This window comes from Pithys albifrons, chromosome 28 (assembly GCF_047495875.1).
Source record: "Pithys albifrons albifrons isolate INPA30051 chromosome 28, PitAlb_v1, whole genome shotgun sequence".
NCBI classification, from domain to species: Eukaryota; Metazoa; Chordata; class Aves; order Passeriformes; family Thamnophilidae; genus Pithys; species Pithys albifrons.
Genome location: NC_092485.1, coordinates 5085815 through 5104602, shown reverse-complemented (window position 1 = coordinate 5104602; position 18788 = coordinate 5085815). Strand labels below are relative to the sequence as shown.

The window sequence follows — 18788 nt, the reverse complement described above, 5'->3', positions numbered from 1 at the left end:
GAGAGGAACAGCTCTGGGATGAGGGAGAGGAACAGCTCAGGGATGAGGGAGGGGAACAGCTCTGGGATGAGGGAGGGGGCTCCGTGTGTTCAGCAAACAACAGGAATGTTTTAACAACCAGGCAAAGAAAAATAAACTTACTGGAAGAGTTTAAACACGTGGAGCCCACCTGCATAAAGAAGGCAAACCTCACAGTCTCCAGGACAAATCACAGCTGGGATAAAGTGGGAACAAGCAGCCCAGAGCTCCTGCAGACACAGGGCAGGAGGAGGCAGGGAACCACCATTCCCAGACCCTCCCTGGCCCAAGAGCAGCTCGAGGGGTTGTTTCCTTTGCTGCTGTTCAAGCTGCAGCATTAAACCAATGCAGTTCCTCACCTGAGACAGGACAAGGCTGAGCAGCTCCCAGCCATGTGCTGAGCTGGCAATGCCTCCTGTTCCCAACTCCTCCTCCCCCAGAGCCGATGCCAGCAGCAGAGGAACTCCCTCCCTCTGCACCGTGCCCGCAGCAGCACAGCACTAATTGCACTAATTGACATCTGAGCAGCACAGGTTTGGAGGGAGCCAGTCCCTGAGGCCCTGCGGCCCCTGCTCCAGCTGAGGTGCAAACAGCTCAGCTGCCAATTCACAGCAGAGAGAGATGCCTTTTGTTTCTGCAGTTCAGCCACTTCTGGTGGGCAGAGCAGGTGCAGGGCCTAAGAAAACCCCCATTCTGCAGGAGGAGATGGAAAGAAGTGGGATGGGGAGATGCTGATTGAAGGGCTCCTGCTCCAGCTGCCTGCACTGACCTGCACTGACCTCCCTGCACCTCCAGCCTCTCCTGATCCCATCACTTTTCCCTCTCCCTCCAGCCCCCAGCAGAGCTGTTTAGTTAAACATCACCCAACATACTTAATATTGCTTCAAAAATCAAAAGGCACCCAAGGAAAGTGTCATTAAGAGGCCCAGTCCCCTCCTGTCTGACAGCTGGAGCCACTGTCCATCCCAGCCTTCCACCTTAAATTAAGCACTAAAATTATATGTATTAATCTTCCTGCTCTGGGCATCTGGGTCCCCTCTGAGAAGAAAAAAAACCAGAATAATAAAAAGATGAAGGAGCCTTTTGGCTCCCACTCTGACCCCCTCAGCTGGGTGGGGGAAAGGGGCTGTGCTGCAGCTTTCATGTAGTTCTCTCCGAATTTTTAAATCACAGCTGCCCCCGGGATGCAAGTCCCGAATTTACATCACAAAGAGCAGAGAAGGTCCCCAGATGGGGCAGCTCTTGGTTATTCTCACCATTCTCTCCCAGCCCTCTCTCCTGTGGTGGGTCACTCCCAATTGCTCCTTCCTTCATGTTCACTGGGCAAAATTGCTCTGTAGATCAGGGTGGAAAGTCCCTATTTCAGTTTTCTCTACCAAATAAAAGCACTTCCCTCCACATCCATTTAAAGCAGTTCTGTGTTCTGCTAAAAACTGATAGTAATGCTTCAGTCTTTAATATTAGAGCTGTATCTTTTTTTCCTGGAATTGGGTGTGCTTTGCACTCCTGTAGCTCACAAGAAAAAAGAGAACAGTAATAGAGTTGTTTACTGTCAAATAGGAAAGTAAAAAAGAAGGAACTTAACAGGTTCCTCTGTGGATTCTGCTTCCAAGGGGGAAGCAACACTCCCTGCAGAGCTGCTGGTTTGTGCTGTTCATCACCAGGAAAAAGGAAAGCTCCACAAACCCCCTGAACTCTTCCCTTTCTCCCCCTTGGAGGATTTCAGGGATGAGCTCAGCTCTGAGTCAGGACTAAACACACCCAGTTCTGTTCCCAGCTGAAGATGTGTTTGTGCTCCTGCTTTGCTGCTCTGCACTATAAAGAAAGATACTCTTGAAGACACTTCTTCCAGGCTCTAGTGGTCCACCCCTTGACAAATAGCCCCTGAAATACTCACAGAATCAACAGAATACCCTGAGCTGGAAGGGACCCACAGGGATCATCACAGCCCAGCTGTGGCCCTACACAGACAATCCCACCACGAGCTCCTCATTAACACTTATAAAGAGACAAAGACAGCAATGGCACCAGTGTCAGTTCATTTCTGAGCTGCTCTCCTCCTGCACAGCCACTGGCAGCAGCAGAGCAGGAGGCTCAGCAGGACCCCCACCACCACCCCACTGCCAACCCCCAGCACCACCTCAGAGAACGTTCCCTTCTCCCAGAATCGCTGCTGCCCTTCCCCGCTGCCATTCCCTGCGCTGCCCTGCCCCAGGTTTGCCACCAGCTTCTGTGCCCAGGTCAGGGACTTCTGGAAGCTCAGATCCACCAGGTCTCTCGGGATCACCTTGAGCCCGAAGTAGATCCTCTTGACGAGCTTGAAGGTCTGGCGCAGCTGCACGTCGCAGCGGTAGGTGCCGGCGTGGGCCTCGGTGGCAGGGGCCAGGCTGAGGGTGGGCTGGGGGTTGGGGAAGGGCTGGAACAGCAGGTCGTTGGTGGTGATGAGCCCTGGGGCCCTTCTCCACGTGTAGCCGTAGGTGTGGTTGCCAAAGCCGCTGAGGTTCGGGGCCAGGCAGCTGAGCCGCAGCGGCCGCCCCGCGGGCACCAACACGTGCTGGAGGCCACAGATCCAGCTGCTGAGGCACAGGGAGTGCAGCAGGGAGCAGTTCTTCATCTCCCCACCTGGGGTGACCTCACACAGCTCCTCCACCTTGAGGCCCAGCCCGCAGGTGACGCTGCAGGGCGTCGAGTTGACGGTGACCTTGATGACGGCCGAGCGCAGCGCGGGCGCGACGGGCACGGCGGCTGCCAGGGCACACAGGGCACACAGGAACCACAGCAGCCCCCCAGGGATCAGGCTCTGCTCCAGGGCCTTCATGGCAGCTCAGGCAGACACTTTGCTGCCCAACTTCACCAGGCAAAACCACCCAGAACTGCTCGTGGTCAATGTTCTGACTTGGCGTTTCCAAAATCCCACCAGCACCGTCTTCAAGATGCTTCCACTGGGGAAGAGACTTCCACTGGGGAAGAGACTCCCACTGGGGAAGAGACTTCCACTAGGAAAGATCCTCCAGGATGACAGGCTGGAAGCACAGCACTGCTAAAAAAGACATAGCAACATGTCACTGTATCTCCCAGGAGTGCTCTCAGCAGGGCAGCACAAGGTTCTCATCCATCATATTCCAGCAGTTTGGAGGGGTTTGATGGTTTATGGGATGATGTTCCCCCTTCTCAGACTTTGTGCTGTTTCAGGTGAGTTTCCACTGTAAAGCAGTTCCACTTTAATGTTCCCATCAAACTCCAAAATCACAGAAGAAATCAGGGATTGGAATGGGCTGCCCAGAGAGGGGGTGGATTCCCCATCCCTGGAGGGTTTTCCACTGAGCTTGGCCGTGGCACTGAGTGCCATGATCTGGTAAAGGGACTGGAGTTGGACCAAGGGTTGGACTTGATGATCTCAGAGGTCTTTTCCAACCCCATTCTGTGGATGTGGCATTGAGTGAGAATCCACCACGTCTTGATCCAACCCCACTGTGATCACCAGCCCAGGGCACTCCGTGCCCTGGGCTGGTGATCACAGTAGGGCTGGATCAAGGGTTGGATTTGATGATCTTGGAGCTCTTTTCCAACCCAATCCATTCTATGAAATGACTCCTGGAATCCATCAAATAATGCCACAGAGCACAAGGCAATAATCCCAGTCCTTGTGCAGGACCTGCCCAGCTCCAACTCACACACACATCCCCCAGTGTGAAACACTCCCCAAGTCCCAAACCAACATTCCAACCTCTACATTGGCTGCTCCACGAGGTCCAGGGTGGCCTGAGCAGGGCTCTGTCTCTGGCAATGCCCATCCCCACACAGGGAATCTGAGTCACATTCCCAGGGGTGGTGCTGAGGTCACAGCACACCCCAAACATTCCACCGAGGACAAAGGGAAGGCAAAGCAAACCCCCCCCCTGAGATCAGGACCTCAAAACACACCCAGTGCCAGAGAGATGCCCCATGCTCTGTCACAGCCACCACCCCAAAGGGGTCTGACCCAGAATCTCCACATTCAACTGGTGCATCTCCAAAGCAAAGATCACCCACGCACTGCCATGGCAGCAAAATGCCTGGAGAGGAGACATCCCAGTGGGATTCACTGAGTGCTCAGCCATCCCTAAAGAATAATGCACTCCTGAAGTGCCCTTTGTTTAAAAAAAATCCAAGTTATTTATTATTTTTGATGGAGTAATTCCATTTTATGGGCCACAGAACTCTGCTGTCTCTAGTTCCTGACTAAGGCACTTCAGCCTCACTGTCCTCTCCAGCAACCCAAGGAGGGTTTGGATTGCCAAGTTCCTCAACAAAAACTCTCCTATTTCTCTTCCTAAATTAAAATGAGCATTTCTGGAGATCCAGTAGGTGCATTTTGCACATCCCATGACCCTGGAGGTGCCTCCACACCCAGCTCTGTGCTCAGGTCCCCTCAGGTCTGGCTCAGAGTTCCTGGGCTGCACTCAGGGATTAATTATGGAATCCCAGACTGGTTTGGGCTGAAGGGACCTCAAAGATCATCTCATTCCACCCCCTGCCCCTGAATACACAGCCTTGGGCACACCACAGAGTCACCCCTTGCTCTTCAGGAGTGATGCCCAGGCAGAGGCCACTCTGGAAACCCCAAACCCACCAGTGGAGAGGGAACAGAAAGCTTGTTTTGCACTGAGCTGTGGCGTGGGATTCCCAAAAATCCCCACAACACAAAGCACCCCAGCTGTGTGGAAAAGCCAAGACTTACCCACAGGGCTTTAGGAAATGGAAGGTACCTCTTTATTTACAACCACAGACTGACATCACTGCTGTGTTCCACCACCCAGCCAGAATCTGACAAATATTGTACAAAACTACAGATACCAGAAAATAAAATAAAATTAGAGCTGGAAGGAAATAAACCCAGGACATTTACACTGTACAGAGAAGCTTTAGCAGATGTGAAAGCTGAGGCTGGGGCAAATCAAATGCTTCAAACCAACCTACAGAGCCATGACCTGTGCATTTTTAAAGCTTGGGGGGTCAGGCACAGCACACTTGGTGGGTCTGACAGATCAGAGTCATCCCACAAGCAGGAGAACAAAAAAAACTAACATTGTAACAAATATCATTAAATGAAGCAAATGTACCAAAGCTGGAAATGAAAATAACAAGTTTTAAAACCTTCTGAATCAAAATGTCTCCTCTCTTGCCAAGCAGCCACTGCACATTTCTGGCTGCAAAGTAATTCATAAACCTCTCTGTGAGTCCCTCCCTGGTTTTAGTGTCTGCAGGACACTCTGAGACTTGAAATATGTCATGATAACCTCAATAATTACACTGGGGGAAACTGAGAGTGGCACAGGAACCACAAAGGTCTGGAAAACAAGGGGCATTAGGAATGAAAAGTTCCTTCCAGCAGGATGTGGGTGCAGTACAAGAGCTGTTGGGCTGGGGGTGTTGGAAAGTGCCTCTTCCCATTCCTACAAGGAGAATATTCCCAGTGTCCTCAAGGAATAAAAGGTGAGAGCATGGCTGGAATGAGCTGTCAGCATCCACCTTTCCTCCATTTGTAACTCAAAAATGGGAAAACAAACCCCCAAACCTTTGAAAAAGCCTTGATTCATTTCAGAGAAATATTGGTTCTGGTTTTAATCCCCTCCCAGTAGCCACCAGTGAAGGAGGGACCCAGTTATTTCTGGAAGCGCAAAGAGAAAAAAACACTTGCAAGGACAGAAAGAACCTGCCAGCACAGCTTTTGGTACCACAGGCTGGGAGAAAACACATAAACTGAATATTTTAGCTGGAGCTGCTTCACTCTCCCACCAGCAGAGTCTGAAAACAACCACCCAGTGAAGGCTCATCCTGTGCAGACTCCAGAGGTGTCTTGACTCTTCCCATCCATGTCCCTGCCCTGGAGATGCCCCAGGCCTGGCCCAGCAGCAGCAGCAGAGCCTGGCACCAAGGGCAGGAGCACTGCCAATGACAGGAGCAGCCACAGCACTCCCAACCCACGGAAAGGAGAATTCCCGGCTGGGAAAGGGGACTCGGCAGGACACACAGTCATGGGGAGGGAAAACACACACCCAGGGGGGTTCTTCAGTCCAGGAATGAAGAAAAGGATTTAGAAGACAAGGGCTGAGGAGCTCTGGAGTGGCAGGGGGGCCCCAGGGTGTCACCACAAGGACAGTCCAGCGAGTCCCTTTCCAACGACCCCCACTGATCCACGGGGAGCAGCTCAGCAGGGATGGGATGGAGGTGCTTCCTCTTCCAGAGCCACCTCTGGCAAAAGTCACTCCCTGAATCCAGGAGCAATCAGTCTGCTGTGTCTGTCAGTCCATCTGACTGAGCACTCCTGCTATTTCCACATTAGGGTGCCAACAGAGGAAAGAATACAGGAAGGTAAAGGAGAGTCTTCATAGCAATTCTGAGATTGCACCACCTGCTAAAGAGACCAAAGACAGGTGAGAAGGAAATACCCACACACAGAAGTCACCAGAAACCAGAGACACCAAACAGGGCAGCTGTTCCAGACAAAACAGTGAAAGGGAACAAGATTTTCTGGAAATGGGACTTATTTTCCCAGCTCTCAGCACAGACCAAGCAACAGTGACCACAAGCTGCAAGAGGAAAGCAACCCCTGAGCTCTGCCTGCAGACACAGAGGGGGCAAATGAGGAACATAAGCTGGTAACAAACCTCCAATAAACACACCTTGGCAAAGCTGAGCAAAACCACTGGCAATTACAAGTGCTTCTCTGGGAACAGAGAGCTCAGACAGCTACTCAGACATGGAAAATCAGGATCTGCAGCACTGGGGTTTTGAAGGAAATGACTGAAAGGCTTTTCTGTTCAGTCCCCAGTGCAGGATCCTGCCTCATTTACATTCTCAGGTTAATTAGCAGTGATAAAACAAGGCCTGTTGATGACACCAAGGGTTACACTCTCCAAACCAGCCTTGTCCACCCAGCAGGACACAGCAGAGAACTGGGATGTGTAAGAGATGCCAGCAGAGGCACCGGAGGCTCCCCACATTCCAGGGAATCCTGTCATCCTTTAGAACATGCTGGATGTTCCCTCATGACTTGGGAAGTCAGGAGAGGATCCCCCTGTCAGTAAATCTGACACCAGGGGCTCATCAGCTCCTCCCAGGCCACAACCAAGGCTGCCCTTGGCTGTTTAACTCCTGGATTTTGCAGGGTGCAGTGAGAAAGGATTGGATGGAAGCCCAGGAAACATCCCCCACGTTTTCCCAGGTTTCTTTTATCCCATTTTATCCCTTTTATCCCATTCCCTGTTACTGCAGATAACAATTTCCAGAACCAGTACAGGCAACACTGAGGAGCTGAGCAGGAAGGACAAGGAGCAAGGTGGGCAGCACAGGACCAGCAGTGAGGGAAGGCAGGAGGGAATAAATCACTTTGGGACAGTCTAAAATCCACAGCAGCAGCTGCTGAGTTCAAGGAAATGCAAAATTTCATGTTATCAATTCCACTGTGTCTTGGAAGCTGCTCAGATTTCAACCCTGAGCTCTTGATTAAAATCTAAAATTAAATGGATTCCACATCACTGAAGCCAAATTTGTGCCTTCTGAGCTGGGCTTGGATGAGCTTTTCCTGCACAAGAAGCCAGTGAGACCATGGGAAACACCTGAGTGTCTCTGGGACTCACTCAGGGCCCCAACAAAGGCAACTCCAACTGTCCTGCTTTAGCACAAACCCACCAAAACGTGACAAAAAACCAAAAAAGGGGGAAAGTGCCCCCAAAGCTGCCCTGCCTGGCAGCAGCTGTGCCTCCTGCAGCTGGAATCACAGCTGGGATTAGAGAATTCAGCTCCTGCAGTTTATCCCAGGGTTCATTTATCAGACAGACCATTCCTGATGCTCCTTTTCCTTGTTCCTCACACAACTTCTCTGTTCTTTTGTGCCTGGCATTGATGGCACAAAAACCACCTGCAGCTTCAGGATCCTGCACTAGTTACACTTCCCCCAAAAAAATCAACCAAACCCACATTATTTCTATTTATGCAAGAGCTGATGGAGTAGTTGAAGGGATGAAATGCAGCTTTCCTTTGGCAACGTGCCCAACCTCTGCTCCAACCCCTCCTAAAGCTCCCCCTACACAAACACCCCTGTGAGTGTCACCCCAAATATTAAAAGCAGTTCCACTTCAGAAAGGTACAATTTTGCCTCTCCTTGACAGCAGCCAAACATTGAGTGAGCAAAGTGCCATTTGGGGAGCTAAAAAAGGCCTCTAGGAAGGAGGGGCTGCACAAAGCAAGGCCACCAAGCAAGCCAAGGGTGCTGATGTTGGTTCCTTACCTGTCAAGGGCTGTCCCAGCTCCGCCTGCACTTTACCCTTCGCTGCTCCTTCCAGAGGTAAAGCACCTCTGTCCCCTTTGTAGAGTTTCGGTTTAAATGGAGAATCTTTGTCTTTACCTTTTGATCCTTTAGGCCTGCCTGCTTGCTTCTTCTTGGATTTACCATCTCCCTTCACCCCCAGCAGCGGATGGACTTCTGTGGGAGGGAAAAAAGGGGGCCCAGGGTGAGCCAAAAGGGGTCTCAGCAAGACACAGAGCACCCAAAGTGGGCACTGCAGCAACTCAGGGGCTCCAGGATGGCTGGAGAGGGCTTGGAGTGAAACCCAAGGGGGAATGGCCTCAGACTGAGGGCATGGATAGATGGGATGCTGGGAAGGAAATAAAGGGGATATTCCAGAGGGAATTGTCCTGTAAGGTGTTTGTGTCAACATGTGCAGAGTGGGATACAAACAGGGTTAAGATTTGACATTCCCAGGGCCTAAAGGGGCACCAGGAGAGCTGGAAAGGGGCTTTGGACAAGGAATGGAGGCACAGGACAAGGGGGATTGGGTTCCCAGACCCCCAGAGACCCCCAAAAACCCCCAGAGACCTTCAAGGTCCCCCCCGAGACCCCCTCTCAGGGGTTAGATGGGATATTGGGAAGGAATTCCTGCTGTGAGGGTGGGGAGGGGATGGGATGGAATTCCCAGAGAAGCTGTGGCTGCCCCATCCCTGGAAATGTCCAAGGCCAGGTTGGATAAACCTGGAGCAACCTGGGAGAGTGGAAGGTGTCCCTGCCCATGGCAGGGATGGCACTGGTGGATCCTTAAGGTCCCTCCAACCCAAACCATTCTGGGATTCCATGAAAACCTGCAGTTTCAGGACTCCTTACTCCTTCCAAATTTGCAGAGTTCCTGTCTATTAACAACTGTTTTAAGCAATTACTTCAAAGGAAGGAGAAATTTAAGGAAAAACCTCTGGTCTCCAGACCAAGCTGAAGCCCCTGAGATGCAGAACAGGCACCAAACCAAGGGCAGCTCCCACACACCATCGTTAGGGACTCCTTGGAGTTCGATGTTGGTGGTTTTGGGCTTCTTCTTTGGTGCCTGAGGGCCATCAGAGGAGCACTGTCTCTTCTTCTCAGAGCCCAGCCCCTCCTCAGGGAGGGAGCTCTGCACAGCATCAGGGGGAGGGCCATAGGGGTTCTCCTCTGGGTCCTCCACCTCGGGAGCAATGGGCAGGTACAGCAGAGCCTTGGAGTCCTCCAGCTCCTCATCACTGCCAAGGAAAAATAGATTTGCTTTCATTTACAAATGTTGTTATTGTATCATTCTAACATGTTATCCAGGTGTAATTTGTATTAATGCTTTAAATAAAACATCCTTTCACCTGCTACAGAAGGCAGCAATGGGGTCCACACTGGTTACATCCACTTCTTCATCTTCTGCAGCATCAGCACCTGAGAACCAGGAGAAACAGAAATTAAAGAGAGTAAAGAAAAGCCCAAACCCCTTAGAAAGAACAGAACTGGCTGTGCTGAAATGTCTAAGAATGGAGAAGTGAGAGGTGAAGCAGAAAACAAACCTAAAGGATTTCTTCTTAAATTAAAGCACAAAACAACCCTGAATTATTTCCTCTTAAATCCATCAGGGTTTTATTTCACTTTCCTGTGCTCTATCACAGACCTCTTGTTATAACCCAGAGGGCTTAGAATCTTCAAAATGTTTTCCTGTTCTCACTGAACTAGTTCCAAAGCTGATTCAATTACTTCATGTTCAGTCTCACAGTGACAACAGAAGCTGCTGAACAGCAATGAATTTAAACACAAGAAGTGCTGCAGTGAGGGGAGCTGGGTGGTGTGCTGGGGATGCTCCTGATTCCCACAGTTTAACCCAGGCCTTTCCTATTCCACGATGTTTTCCATGACTTTGGGGCACCACCAAGTGGTGGCTGTGCTGCCACACAGGAGAGGAAGAACTCAGTGCAGTACCTGTTTGCTCTGGCTCACTCTTATCCTCATCCTCGATGTCAAACTCCGACTCCCTCTCTTCATACTCCACATTCTCATCCAGCTCTTTGAAGTCAGGGGCAAAGGCACTCCAGTTTTCCTAAGCCACAAATCACACAAAGGAACAGCAGCTGCAGAGAGGATTCCTGCAGTTCCAGCCCAACCAAACACCCTGGAGGGATTTAACAGACATGTGCAAGTGGCACTTGGGACACGGGTCAGTGCTGGACTCTGACCTTGGTCTTTTCCAACCTAAATGATTCCATCACTCCACAGTCTCATTCTGTACTCTGGAACCCCACAGGACCACCAAAAATCAAGGCTTCTTCAGGCCCACAGTCCCACACAAATCCAGAACTGCACCAGTCAGTTCCCACTGAAAATCCAACACTGTAATATTCCTTAAGGATTGCAAAGTAGATCATAAACTAAAGAACTTGGGTCGCTCACTCAGACCTCCTGTACCTGAAGAACACACACAGGAGGAGACCATTCCCATGGAAAATGTCCCTGGGATGGTATTTGAGGCTTAATGCAAAGCTTAACTGAAGTTTGAGGACTCTCCTCACACTCAGCAGGGCTGCAAACATGTCAAGTGGGGCAGGTGAGCCCAGAAAACTTGTGGAAATGGGATTTAATAACGGATTTCAACACAAACAATTGATCTACAAGGATGAGGACCACTGTGGAATCATGAAATCCCAGAGTGGTTTGGGTTGGAAGGAACTTAAGGATCACCCAGTGCCATCCCTGCCATGGCAGGGACACCTCCCATAGACCAGGATGCTCCAAGTTTATCCAACCTGGCCTTGGGCACTCCCAGGGCTGGGGCAGCCACAGCTTCTCTGCCCACCCTGTGCCAGGGCCTGTTCCCAAGGGAAGGATCCAAACACTCACCACTTGATTCTGAGCCCATATTGACACAACCCCACTGGAGATGGAGGCGATGATGGGTCGCACAGGATGCCACTGGATGCATTGGGAGGAGAGAGGAGGAGGAACTAAATTAGCAAATGGAAACAAGACAGCTTAGCTTGCACAATAACAAGAACCACGTTAACAGCAGTTTTCTTACTGCTACATCCAGGAGCAGCTCTCCTCTGGTTCCATGCAGGATCTTCACCAGGTTCCCAATGCTCTTCTCCCAGATGTACAGGGCGTGTTGCCGTGCTGAGCCTGCCACGATGTACTCCCCATCTCCTGAGAAACAGCACTTCTTCCAGGGAGTCCTGAGAGCACAGGGAGCAACACAGGGTCAACCAGGGCACAGGGGGGAGGATGGTGAGGTGGGCTTGGTCTTCTCACCGAGATCTTACACACTCCCATCTTCAGATCATATTGAAACTTCACACTGTGACAGGCAGGTTTAAAAAGAGAACATCTGTTCTAACCCGCTGGATGAGACTGAGCCCTTCAGCCAGAGACTGGTTAGCTCTGAGCACACAGACCTCAGTCATGGAATATCCTGAGTGGAAAGGCACCCACCAGGTGCCAGTCCAACTCCTGGTCCTGCCCAGGACACCCCAAAATCCCCCCGTCCCTGAGAGCATTGTCCAAACGCCCCTTGAGCTCTGGCAGGTTTGGGGCCGTGCCCACTGCCCTGGGAGCCTTTCAGTGTCCACCACCCAGTGCTCCAGTGGGCTGAGGAGCCCCCCAGTGCCTCTGACCTGTTCACCAAATCCTGCAGCTTCTGCATGGGCTCAGGCTCCCCGTCCCTGCCGCAGGTCAGGATCTCCCGCCCGTCGTACACGCGGATGATTCGGTCGGCTGTGTTGATCAGGAAGCAGCTGCAGGCAGGAGGGCACACAACAGGAAAAGGGAATGCAGAGAATCCTCTGTGGAGGTTCTGAAGCCCTGGTGTGCTCTGCTAAGCCCACACAGCTCTCACTGCCCCTGAAGGGCAGAGAAGGGACTCACCTTCCTTTCCGAGCAAACTCGATGGATTTGATCGCTGTGGTGTTGCTGGTCCCAGTGGTCACTCTGAAGGAAGCAACAAGATCCTGAGTGTCTGTTTTTAAGACCAAGATCTGAAGATCAAGCAGACAGAGAGCAATCAGTGTCTTCACAGTAACTTATTCCCATTTTGCTCCTTTCCCACCAGTGCCTGACCCTGCCAACAGAACCCTCAGCAGCCACAGCTGGTGGCTCTGCCACTACAGAACCTCCTGTGGCCAAACTCTCCTTTATTTACACTGGAAAAGGGTGCAACAGAAATGGCCAGACAAGAGCAACACAAAGGCCCAAACTCAGACAGAGATCATGGGATAAATGAGGCTGGAAGAAATCTCTGAGTCCACCCTGTGCCCGATGCCCACCTTGTTCCCCAGCCCAGAGCTCTGGGTGCCAAGTCCAGCTGTTCCTCCACCACCTCCCTGGGCAGCCCCTTCCAATGCCTGACCACTCTTTCCATGGAGAAATTCCTGCTGCTGCCCCACCTGCCCCTGCCCTGGCCCAGCCTGAGGCTGTTCCCTCTGCTCCTGTCCCTGTTCCTGGAGCAGAGCCCGACCCCTCTGGCTCCTCCCTCCTGGCAGGGAGATTGACAGTCCAGAGACCCTCAAAGATAAATGTGATTCTTCACTCAGAGAACCACAGCAACAATTCCAGAGGCACTCAGGGAGCCTGGTTTGTGCATTAAAACAAGGAAAACAACCCTGAGACACTCAGCATCCTGATAAAGACAGGAAGCAATGGCAGCCACAGCATCCAGAGCTGCCTGTTGGAGCTCCCCTTGCCCTTGGCATTCCCAGTGTAAATGTATTCCCAGTGTAAATGTATTCCCAGCTGGAGCCTCACCTTGCCCTTGGCATTCCCAGTGTAAATGTATTCCCAGTAAATGCACTCCCAGCTGGAGCCTCACCTTGCCCTTGGCATTCCCAGTGTAAATGCATTCCCAGCTGGAGCCTCACCTTGCCCTTGGCATTCCCAGTGTAAATGTATTCCCAGCTGGAGCCTCACCTTGCCCTTGGCATTCCCAGTGTAAATGTATTCCCAGTGTAAATGCATTCCCAGCTGGAGCCTCACCTTGCCCTTGGCATTCCCAGTGTAAATGTATTCCCAGTAAATGTATTCCCAGCTGGAGCCTCACCTTGCCCTTGGCATTCCCAGTGTAAATGTATTCCCAGTGTAAATGCATTCCCAGCTGGAGCCTCACCTTGCCCTTGGCATTCCCAGTGTAAATGTATTCCCAGTAAATGCACTCCCAGCTGGAGCCTCACCTTGCCCTTGGCATTCCCAGTGTAAATGCACTCCCAGCTGGAGCCTCACCTTGCCCTTGGCATTCCCAGTGTAAATGCACTCCCTGCTGGAGCCTCACCTTGCCCTTGGCATTCCCAGTAAATGCACTCCCAGCTGGAGCCTCACCTTGCCCTTGGCATTCCCAGTGTAAATGTATTCCCAGTAAACGTATTCCCAGCTGGAGCCTCACCTTGCCCTTGGCATTCCCAGTGTAAATGTATTCCCCTCTCCTGTCAAAGGAGGCCACCACGTTGAGATCAGAGTCATCATCCACGGGCAGCACGACGTGCTTGGAGTCTGACAGGGTGAGCATCACTGGGGCCGACTTCATGGGACACACCAACACCCTGTTCCTGCAAGGCACGGGAGGAAGAGCTGGTAGTTCCTCCTCTGGAAAGGGATTTCCACATTTAGAAGCAAAAACAATCTCAATCTTTATCAAGAAATATAAAATATCTCTGTATTCTTATTACAAAGTGTCCCTGTGTTTCTGTTATCTTATCTTTGTTGCTTTAACAACTAAATGGCATTAAACTGGTGTGTCCTTCACTTCCTTTCTTTCTCTGGAAGTGTCTCCAGGTTTATACAGTAATTTTGAGCTCAATGAGACATTTAATACACACATTTCCAGGAACCACAAAACCAAAGAGTCAAGAGAACCACAGAATATTCCAGGCTGGAAGGAACCCACAGGGATCATGGAGTCTGTGAAGTGGGTGGGATCAAACCCACAACCTGGGCATTATGAGCACTGTGCTCCCAGCACTCATTCCCTTGTTCCTCCCATCATAAACTCACACACCTGACACTCCCACAACACACAGACCCACCACAAACCCACACAGCTCCCAAACCCCATGGATTCCCTTGAAGTTCAACAAGGCCAAGTGCAGGTCCTGCCCTTTGGCCACAACAACCCCCTGCAGCGCTCCAGGCTGGGCACAGAGTGGCTGGAGAGCAGCCAGGCAGAGGGACCTGGGGGGACTGAGGGACAGGAAGCTCAACAGGAGCCACCAGTGTGCCCAGGTGGCCAAGAAGGCCAAGGGGATCCTGGCCTGGATCAAAAATAGCGTGGCCAGCAGGCCCAGGGCAGTGACCCTTCCCCTGTACCCAGCCCTGGTGAGGCCACACCTTGAGTGTTGTGTTCAGTTCTGGGCCCCTCAGTTGAGGAAAGAGATTGAGGGGCTGGAGCGGGGCCAGAGAAGAGCAACAAGGCTGGAGAAGGGACTGGATGTGGCACTGAGTGTCCTCTGAAACACCTCCAGGGACAGAGAATCCACCATGTCTTGATCCAACCCCACTGTGATGACCAGCCCAGGGCACAGAGTGCCCTGGGCTGGTCATCACAGTGGGGTTGGATCAAGGGTTGGACTTGATGATCTCAGAGGTCTCTTCCAACCCAACTGAGAAGAGAAGAGCAACGAGGCTGGAGAAGGGACTGGAGCACAAGTGCTGTGGGGAGAGGCTGAGGGAGCTGGGGGTGTTCAGCCTGGAGAAGAGGAGGCTCAGAGGTGACCTCAGCACTGTCTGGAACTGCCTGAAGGGAAGTTCTGGCCAGGTGGGGGTTGGTCTCTTCTCCCAGGCACTCAGCAATAGGACAAGGGGGCACGATGGGCTCAAGCTCTGCCAGGGGAAATTGAAGTTGGAGATCAGAAAAGAAATCTTTCCAGAGAGAGTGCTCAGGGATTGGAATGGGCTGCCCGGAGAGGGGGTGGATTCCCCATCCCTGGAGATCTTTAAACACAGATTGGCCGTGGTGCTGAGTGCCATGATCTGGTAAAGGGACTGGAGTTGGACCAAGGGTTGGACTCGATGATCTTGGAGGCCTTTTCCAACCCAATCGATTCTATGATTCTATGAACAGACCCTTTCCCAGTGACAAACCCTCTGGAATGCTGAAGCCCAGCCCAGTGGGAGCAGCCCAGAGCACTTACTGGTCTCGGGGGTGGTACTGGACCTTGAGGATGGGCGAGGGGAAGCGGAAGCGCTGGTCGCAGTCCCCGGACAGCACATCCCACTGGGACACGATGTTGTCGGTGGAGGCGCTGACCAGTTTGTGCCCATCCCGGCTCCAGCTGCACAGGGACAGCACTGCCAGTCACACCCCTCCCCACAGCCCCACACCACACCCAGGGCAGCCCCTGCAGCCCCAGCTGAGAGCTGGGAGGGCAACGTGGCAGCCCAAGGCAAAGACAGGTGCAGGTTCTCCAAAGGGAAATGCCCTGATGGGAGCCCAGGAGGGCTCAGGGCTCTCCAGGCCTCACCAAACAGGCAAATCTAAACAGAAATCATGGAATGCCAGACTGGTTTGGGTTGGAGGGGACCTTGAGGATCACCTCACTCCACCCTGACACCTTCCACCAGCTCAGGTTGCTCCAGGTTTATCCAACCTGGCCTTGGGCACTTTCCAGGGATGGGGCAGCCACAGCTTCCCTGGGAATTCCATCCCAGCCCCTCCCCACCCTCACAGCAGGAATTCCTCCCCAATATCCCATCTAACCCTCCCCTCTGTCAATGGGAACCCATTCCCTGTGTCCTGTCCCTCCATTCCTTGTCCAAAGCCCCTTTCCAGCTCTCCTGGTGCCCCTTTAGGCCCTGGGAATGCCAACATTTACCCTGTTTGTATCCCACTCTGCACGTGTTGACACAAACACCTTACAGGGCAATTCCCTCTGGAATATCCCCCTTATCCCTCTGCACAACCCCATCCCCTGCAAACCCATCCCAGAGCCTCCCCCCGCTCCGGGTGCTCCCCGTGCCCTCCCAGCCCGTCCCTCCCTCCCTCTGGAGCCGCATTCCCGCCCCCATTCCCGCCCCCATTCCCGCCCGCATTCCCGTTATTCCAGGAGCCGACCAGAGGGAGCACACGGGGTGGATGTGGGCGCTGATGATCTTGGCGATGCCCCTGGTGAGGAAGTCCCAGATGACGATCCTGCCGTCGTTGCATCCCACGGCCAGGAGGGTCCCCCAGCGGTTGAAGGTGCAGGTCAGGGCCATGCTGATGCAGTCCAGGGTCCCGTCCGCCTCCTGCGGGCACCGAGAGGGTGGGGCAGGACCGGCACGGCCAACCACGGGCCGCGGGAGGGAGGGGAGGGGAGGGAGGGGAGGGGAGGGAGGGGAGGGGAAGGAAGGGGAGGAAGGGGAGGGGAGGGAAAGGGAGGGAGGGGTGGGAAAGGGTGGGAAGGGAGGGAGGGAGGGAGGGAGGGAGGGGAGGGGAGGGGAGGGGTGGGAAGGGTGGGAGGGGAGGGGAAGGAGGAGAGGGGAGGGGAGGGCAAGGGAGGGGAGGGGAAGGAGTGGAGGGGAAGGGAGTGGAGGAGAAGGCAGGGGAGGGGAGGAGAGGGGAGGGGAGGGGAGGGGAGAGGAAGGAGGGGAGGGGAGGGGTGGGAGGGGAGGGGAGGGGAGGGGTGGGAGGGGAGGGCAGGGGAGGGGATGGATGGGGATGGGATGGGATGGGGTGGGATGGGGTGGGGGAGTTACCTCGGGGTAGTTCTGGCCGAAGGACTCTGCGGGCACAGCGGGCGGGTGAGGGAGGGAGGGAGTGAATGAGGGGCTGCCCCGGAGCCCCGGCCCGGCACAGCCCCATCCTCGTTCCCATTCCCAGCCTCAGCCCCGATCCCGGCTCCGTTCCCATTCCCAGCCCCATATCCCCATCCCCGTCCCCATTCCCGTATCTCATCCCATTCCCATTCCCGTTCCTATTCCCCTTCCCGCTATCCCACATCCCGTCCCGTCCCCACCGAGCAGTCCCAGGTTCCTGTCCCCGTATCCCATCCCCATTCCCATTCCCATTCCCACATTCCCATCCCCATTCCCATTCCCATTCCCATCCCCATCCCCATTCCCATTCCCATCCCCATTCCCATCCCCATCCCCATCCCCATTCCCATCCCCATTCCCGTATCCCATCCCCATTCCCATTCCCACATTCCCATTCCCATCCCCATTCCCATTCCCATCCCCATCCCCATCCCCGTATCCCATTCCCATCCCCATTCCCATTCCCATTCCCATTCCCATTCCCATCCCCATTCCCATTCCCATCCCCATTCCCATTCCCATCCCCATCCCCGTATCCCATTCCCATCCCCATTCCCATTCCCATCCCCATTCCCATTCCCATTCCCATCCCCATCCCCGTATCCCATTCCCATCCCCATTCCCATTCCCATTCCCATTCCCATTCCCGTCCCCACCGAGCAGTTCCAGGTTCATTTCGCCGCCGCCGCCGCTCCCTGCGCTCCCGTCGCCGAAGGACCCCGCGGGGGCCTGCCCGCACCGTCCCGTGTGCCCGCGGCTCGCCCGCCGCGCTGCCCGGCCCCGCCGCGCCGCCGCCGCCCCCGGCCCGGCCCCGCCCGCCCCTCCCGCGGTCCCGGCCCGGCCCCGATCGCTCCCGGTCCGGCCCCGATCGCTGCGGGCGCGGCGGAGGCAGCGAGAGCGGCACCGCCGGTCAGGCAGCGCCCGGGGCAGCCCGGAGCGCCGCGGAAAAAGGGCCGGGCGGGAGCCGCGACCGCGCACGAGAGTTCCGGGAACGGGAGAGACAGCGGGGATGGGGAAAGGGAAAGGGGGAAAAGGGAAAAGGGAAAGGGGGAAAAGGGAAAGGGAAAGGGGGAAAGAGGAAGGGGAAAAGGGAAAGGGGAAAAGGGGAAAGGGAAAAGGGGAAAGGGAAAGGGGGAAAAGGGAAAAGGGAAAAGGGGAAAGGGAAAGGGGGAAAAGGGGAAAGGGAAAGGGGGAAAAGGGGAAAGGGAAAGGGGGAAAAGGGAAAAGGGAAAAGGGGAAAGGGAAAGGGGGAAAAGGGAAAAGGGGAAAGGGAAAGGGGAAAGGGGAAAAGGGAAAAGGGGAAAGGGAAAGGGGGAAAAGGGGAAAGGGAAAGGGGGAAAAGGGGAAAGGGAAAGGGGGAAAAGGGGAAAGGGAAAGGGGGAAAAGGGGAAAGGGAAAGGGGGAAAAGGGAAAAGGGGAAAGGGAAAGGGGGAAAAGGGAAAAGGGAAAAGGGGAAAGGGAAAGGGGGAAAAGGGAAAAGGGAAAAGGGGAAAGGGAAAGGGGGAAAAGGGAAAAGGGAAAAGGGGAAAGGGAAAGGGAAAAGGGAAAGGGAAAGGGGGAAAAGGGAAAGGGGAAAAGGGAAAGGGGAAAGGGAAAGGGGGAAAAGGGAAAGGGAAAAAGGGAAAGGGAAAAAGGGAAAAGGGAAAGGGAAAAAGGGAAAAAAGGAAAAAGGGAAAGGGAAAAGGGAAAAAGGGAAAGAGGGAAAGGGGAAAGGGAAAGGGAAAAGGAAAAGGGAAAAAGG

At 53.7% G+C, this 18788-nt stretch overlaps 2 protein-coding genes across 6 annotated transcripts; both read right to left on the bottom strand.

The window, feature by feature from the left end:
* Positions 1 to 2056: 2056 nt before the first annotated feature.
* Positions 2057 to 2836, bottom strand: TMEM81 (transmembrane protein 81). Its single transcript, XM_071578425.1, has one exon. The coding sequence runs from the start codon at positions 2834 to 2836 to the stop codon at positions 2057 to 2059; it is 780 nt and encodes a 259-aa protein (XP_071434526.1).
* A 1920-nt stretch (positions 2837 to 4756) lies between these two features.
* RBBP5 (RB binding protein 5, histone lysine methyltransferase complex subunit) lies at positions 4757 to 17806 on the bottom strand. 5 transcript variants are annotated; one of them, XM_071578782.1, is made up of 14 exons: positions 17704 to 17806; positions 16988 to 17013; positions 16365 to 16537; positions 15445 to 15585; positions 13701 to 13863; positions 12194 to 12303; positions 11944 to 12063; positions 11352 to 11505; positions 11174 to 11245; positions 10259 to 10376; positions 9658 to 9727; positions 9317 to 9546; positions 8291 to 8485; positions 4757 to 6783 (listed from the first exon to the last, which is right to left on the bottom strand). In XM_071578782.1, the coding sequence occupies exons 1-14, from the start codon at positions 17720 to 17722 to the stop codon at positions 6755 to 6757; spliced, it is 1620 nt and encodes a 539-aa protein (XP_071434883.1). In that variant the 5' UTR covers positions 17723 to 17806; the 3' UTR covers positions 4757 to 6754. The 5 variants fall into 5 exon arrangements, with proteins under 5 accessions (XP_071434883.1, XP_071434885.1, XP_071434886.1 ...); XM_071578784.1 differs by having other exon boundaries at positions 4757 to 6415; positions 8408 to 8485; XM_071578785.1 differs by having other exon boundaries at positions 4757 to 6412; positions 8408 to 8485.
* Positions 17807 to 18788: the final 982 nt, after the last annotated feature.

What these genes read in the sequence shown, in the direction of transcription:
- TMEM81 (XM_071578425.1), bottom strand. Translation starts at nt 2,836, where the DNA reads ATGAAGGCCCTGGAGCAGAGCCTGATCCCTGGGGGGCTGCTGTGGTTC.
- RBBP5 (XM_071578782.1), bottom strand. An exon ending in GAGTTTGCTCGGAAAGGAAG is followed by an intron (nt 12,064 to 12,193) that starts GTGAGTCCCTTC and finishes TCCTGCCTGCAG; the next exon opens with CTGCTTCCTGATCAACACAG. An exon ending in GAGTGAGCCAGAGCAAACAG is followed by an intron (nt 9,728 to 10,258) that starts GTACTGCACTGA and finishes CCTGGTTCTCAG; the next exon opens with GTGCTGATGCTGCAGAAGAT.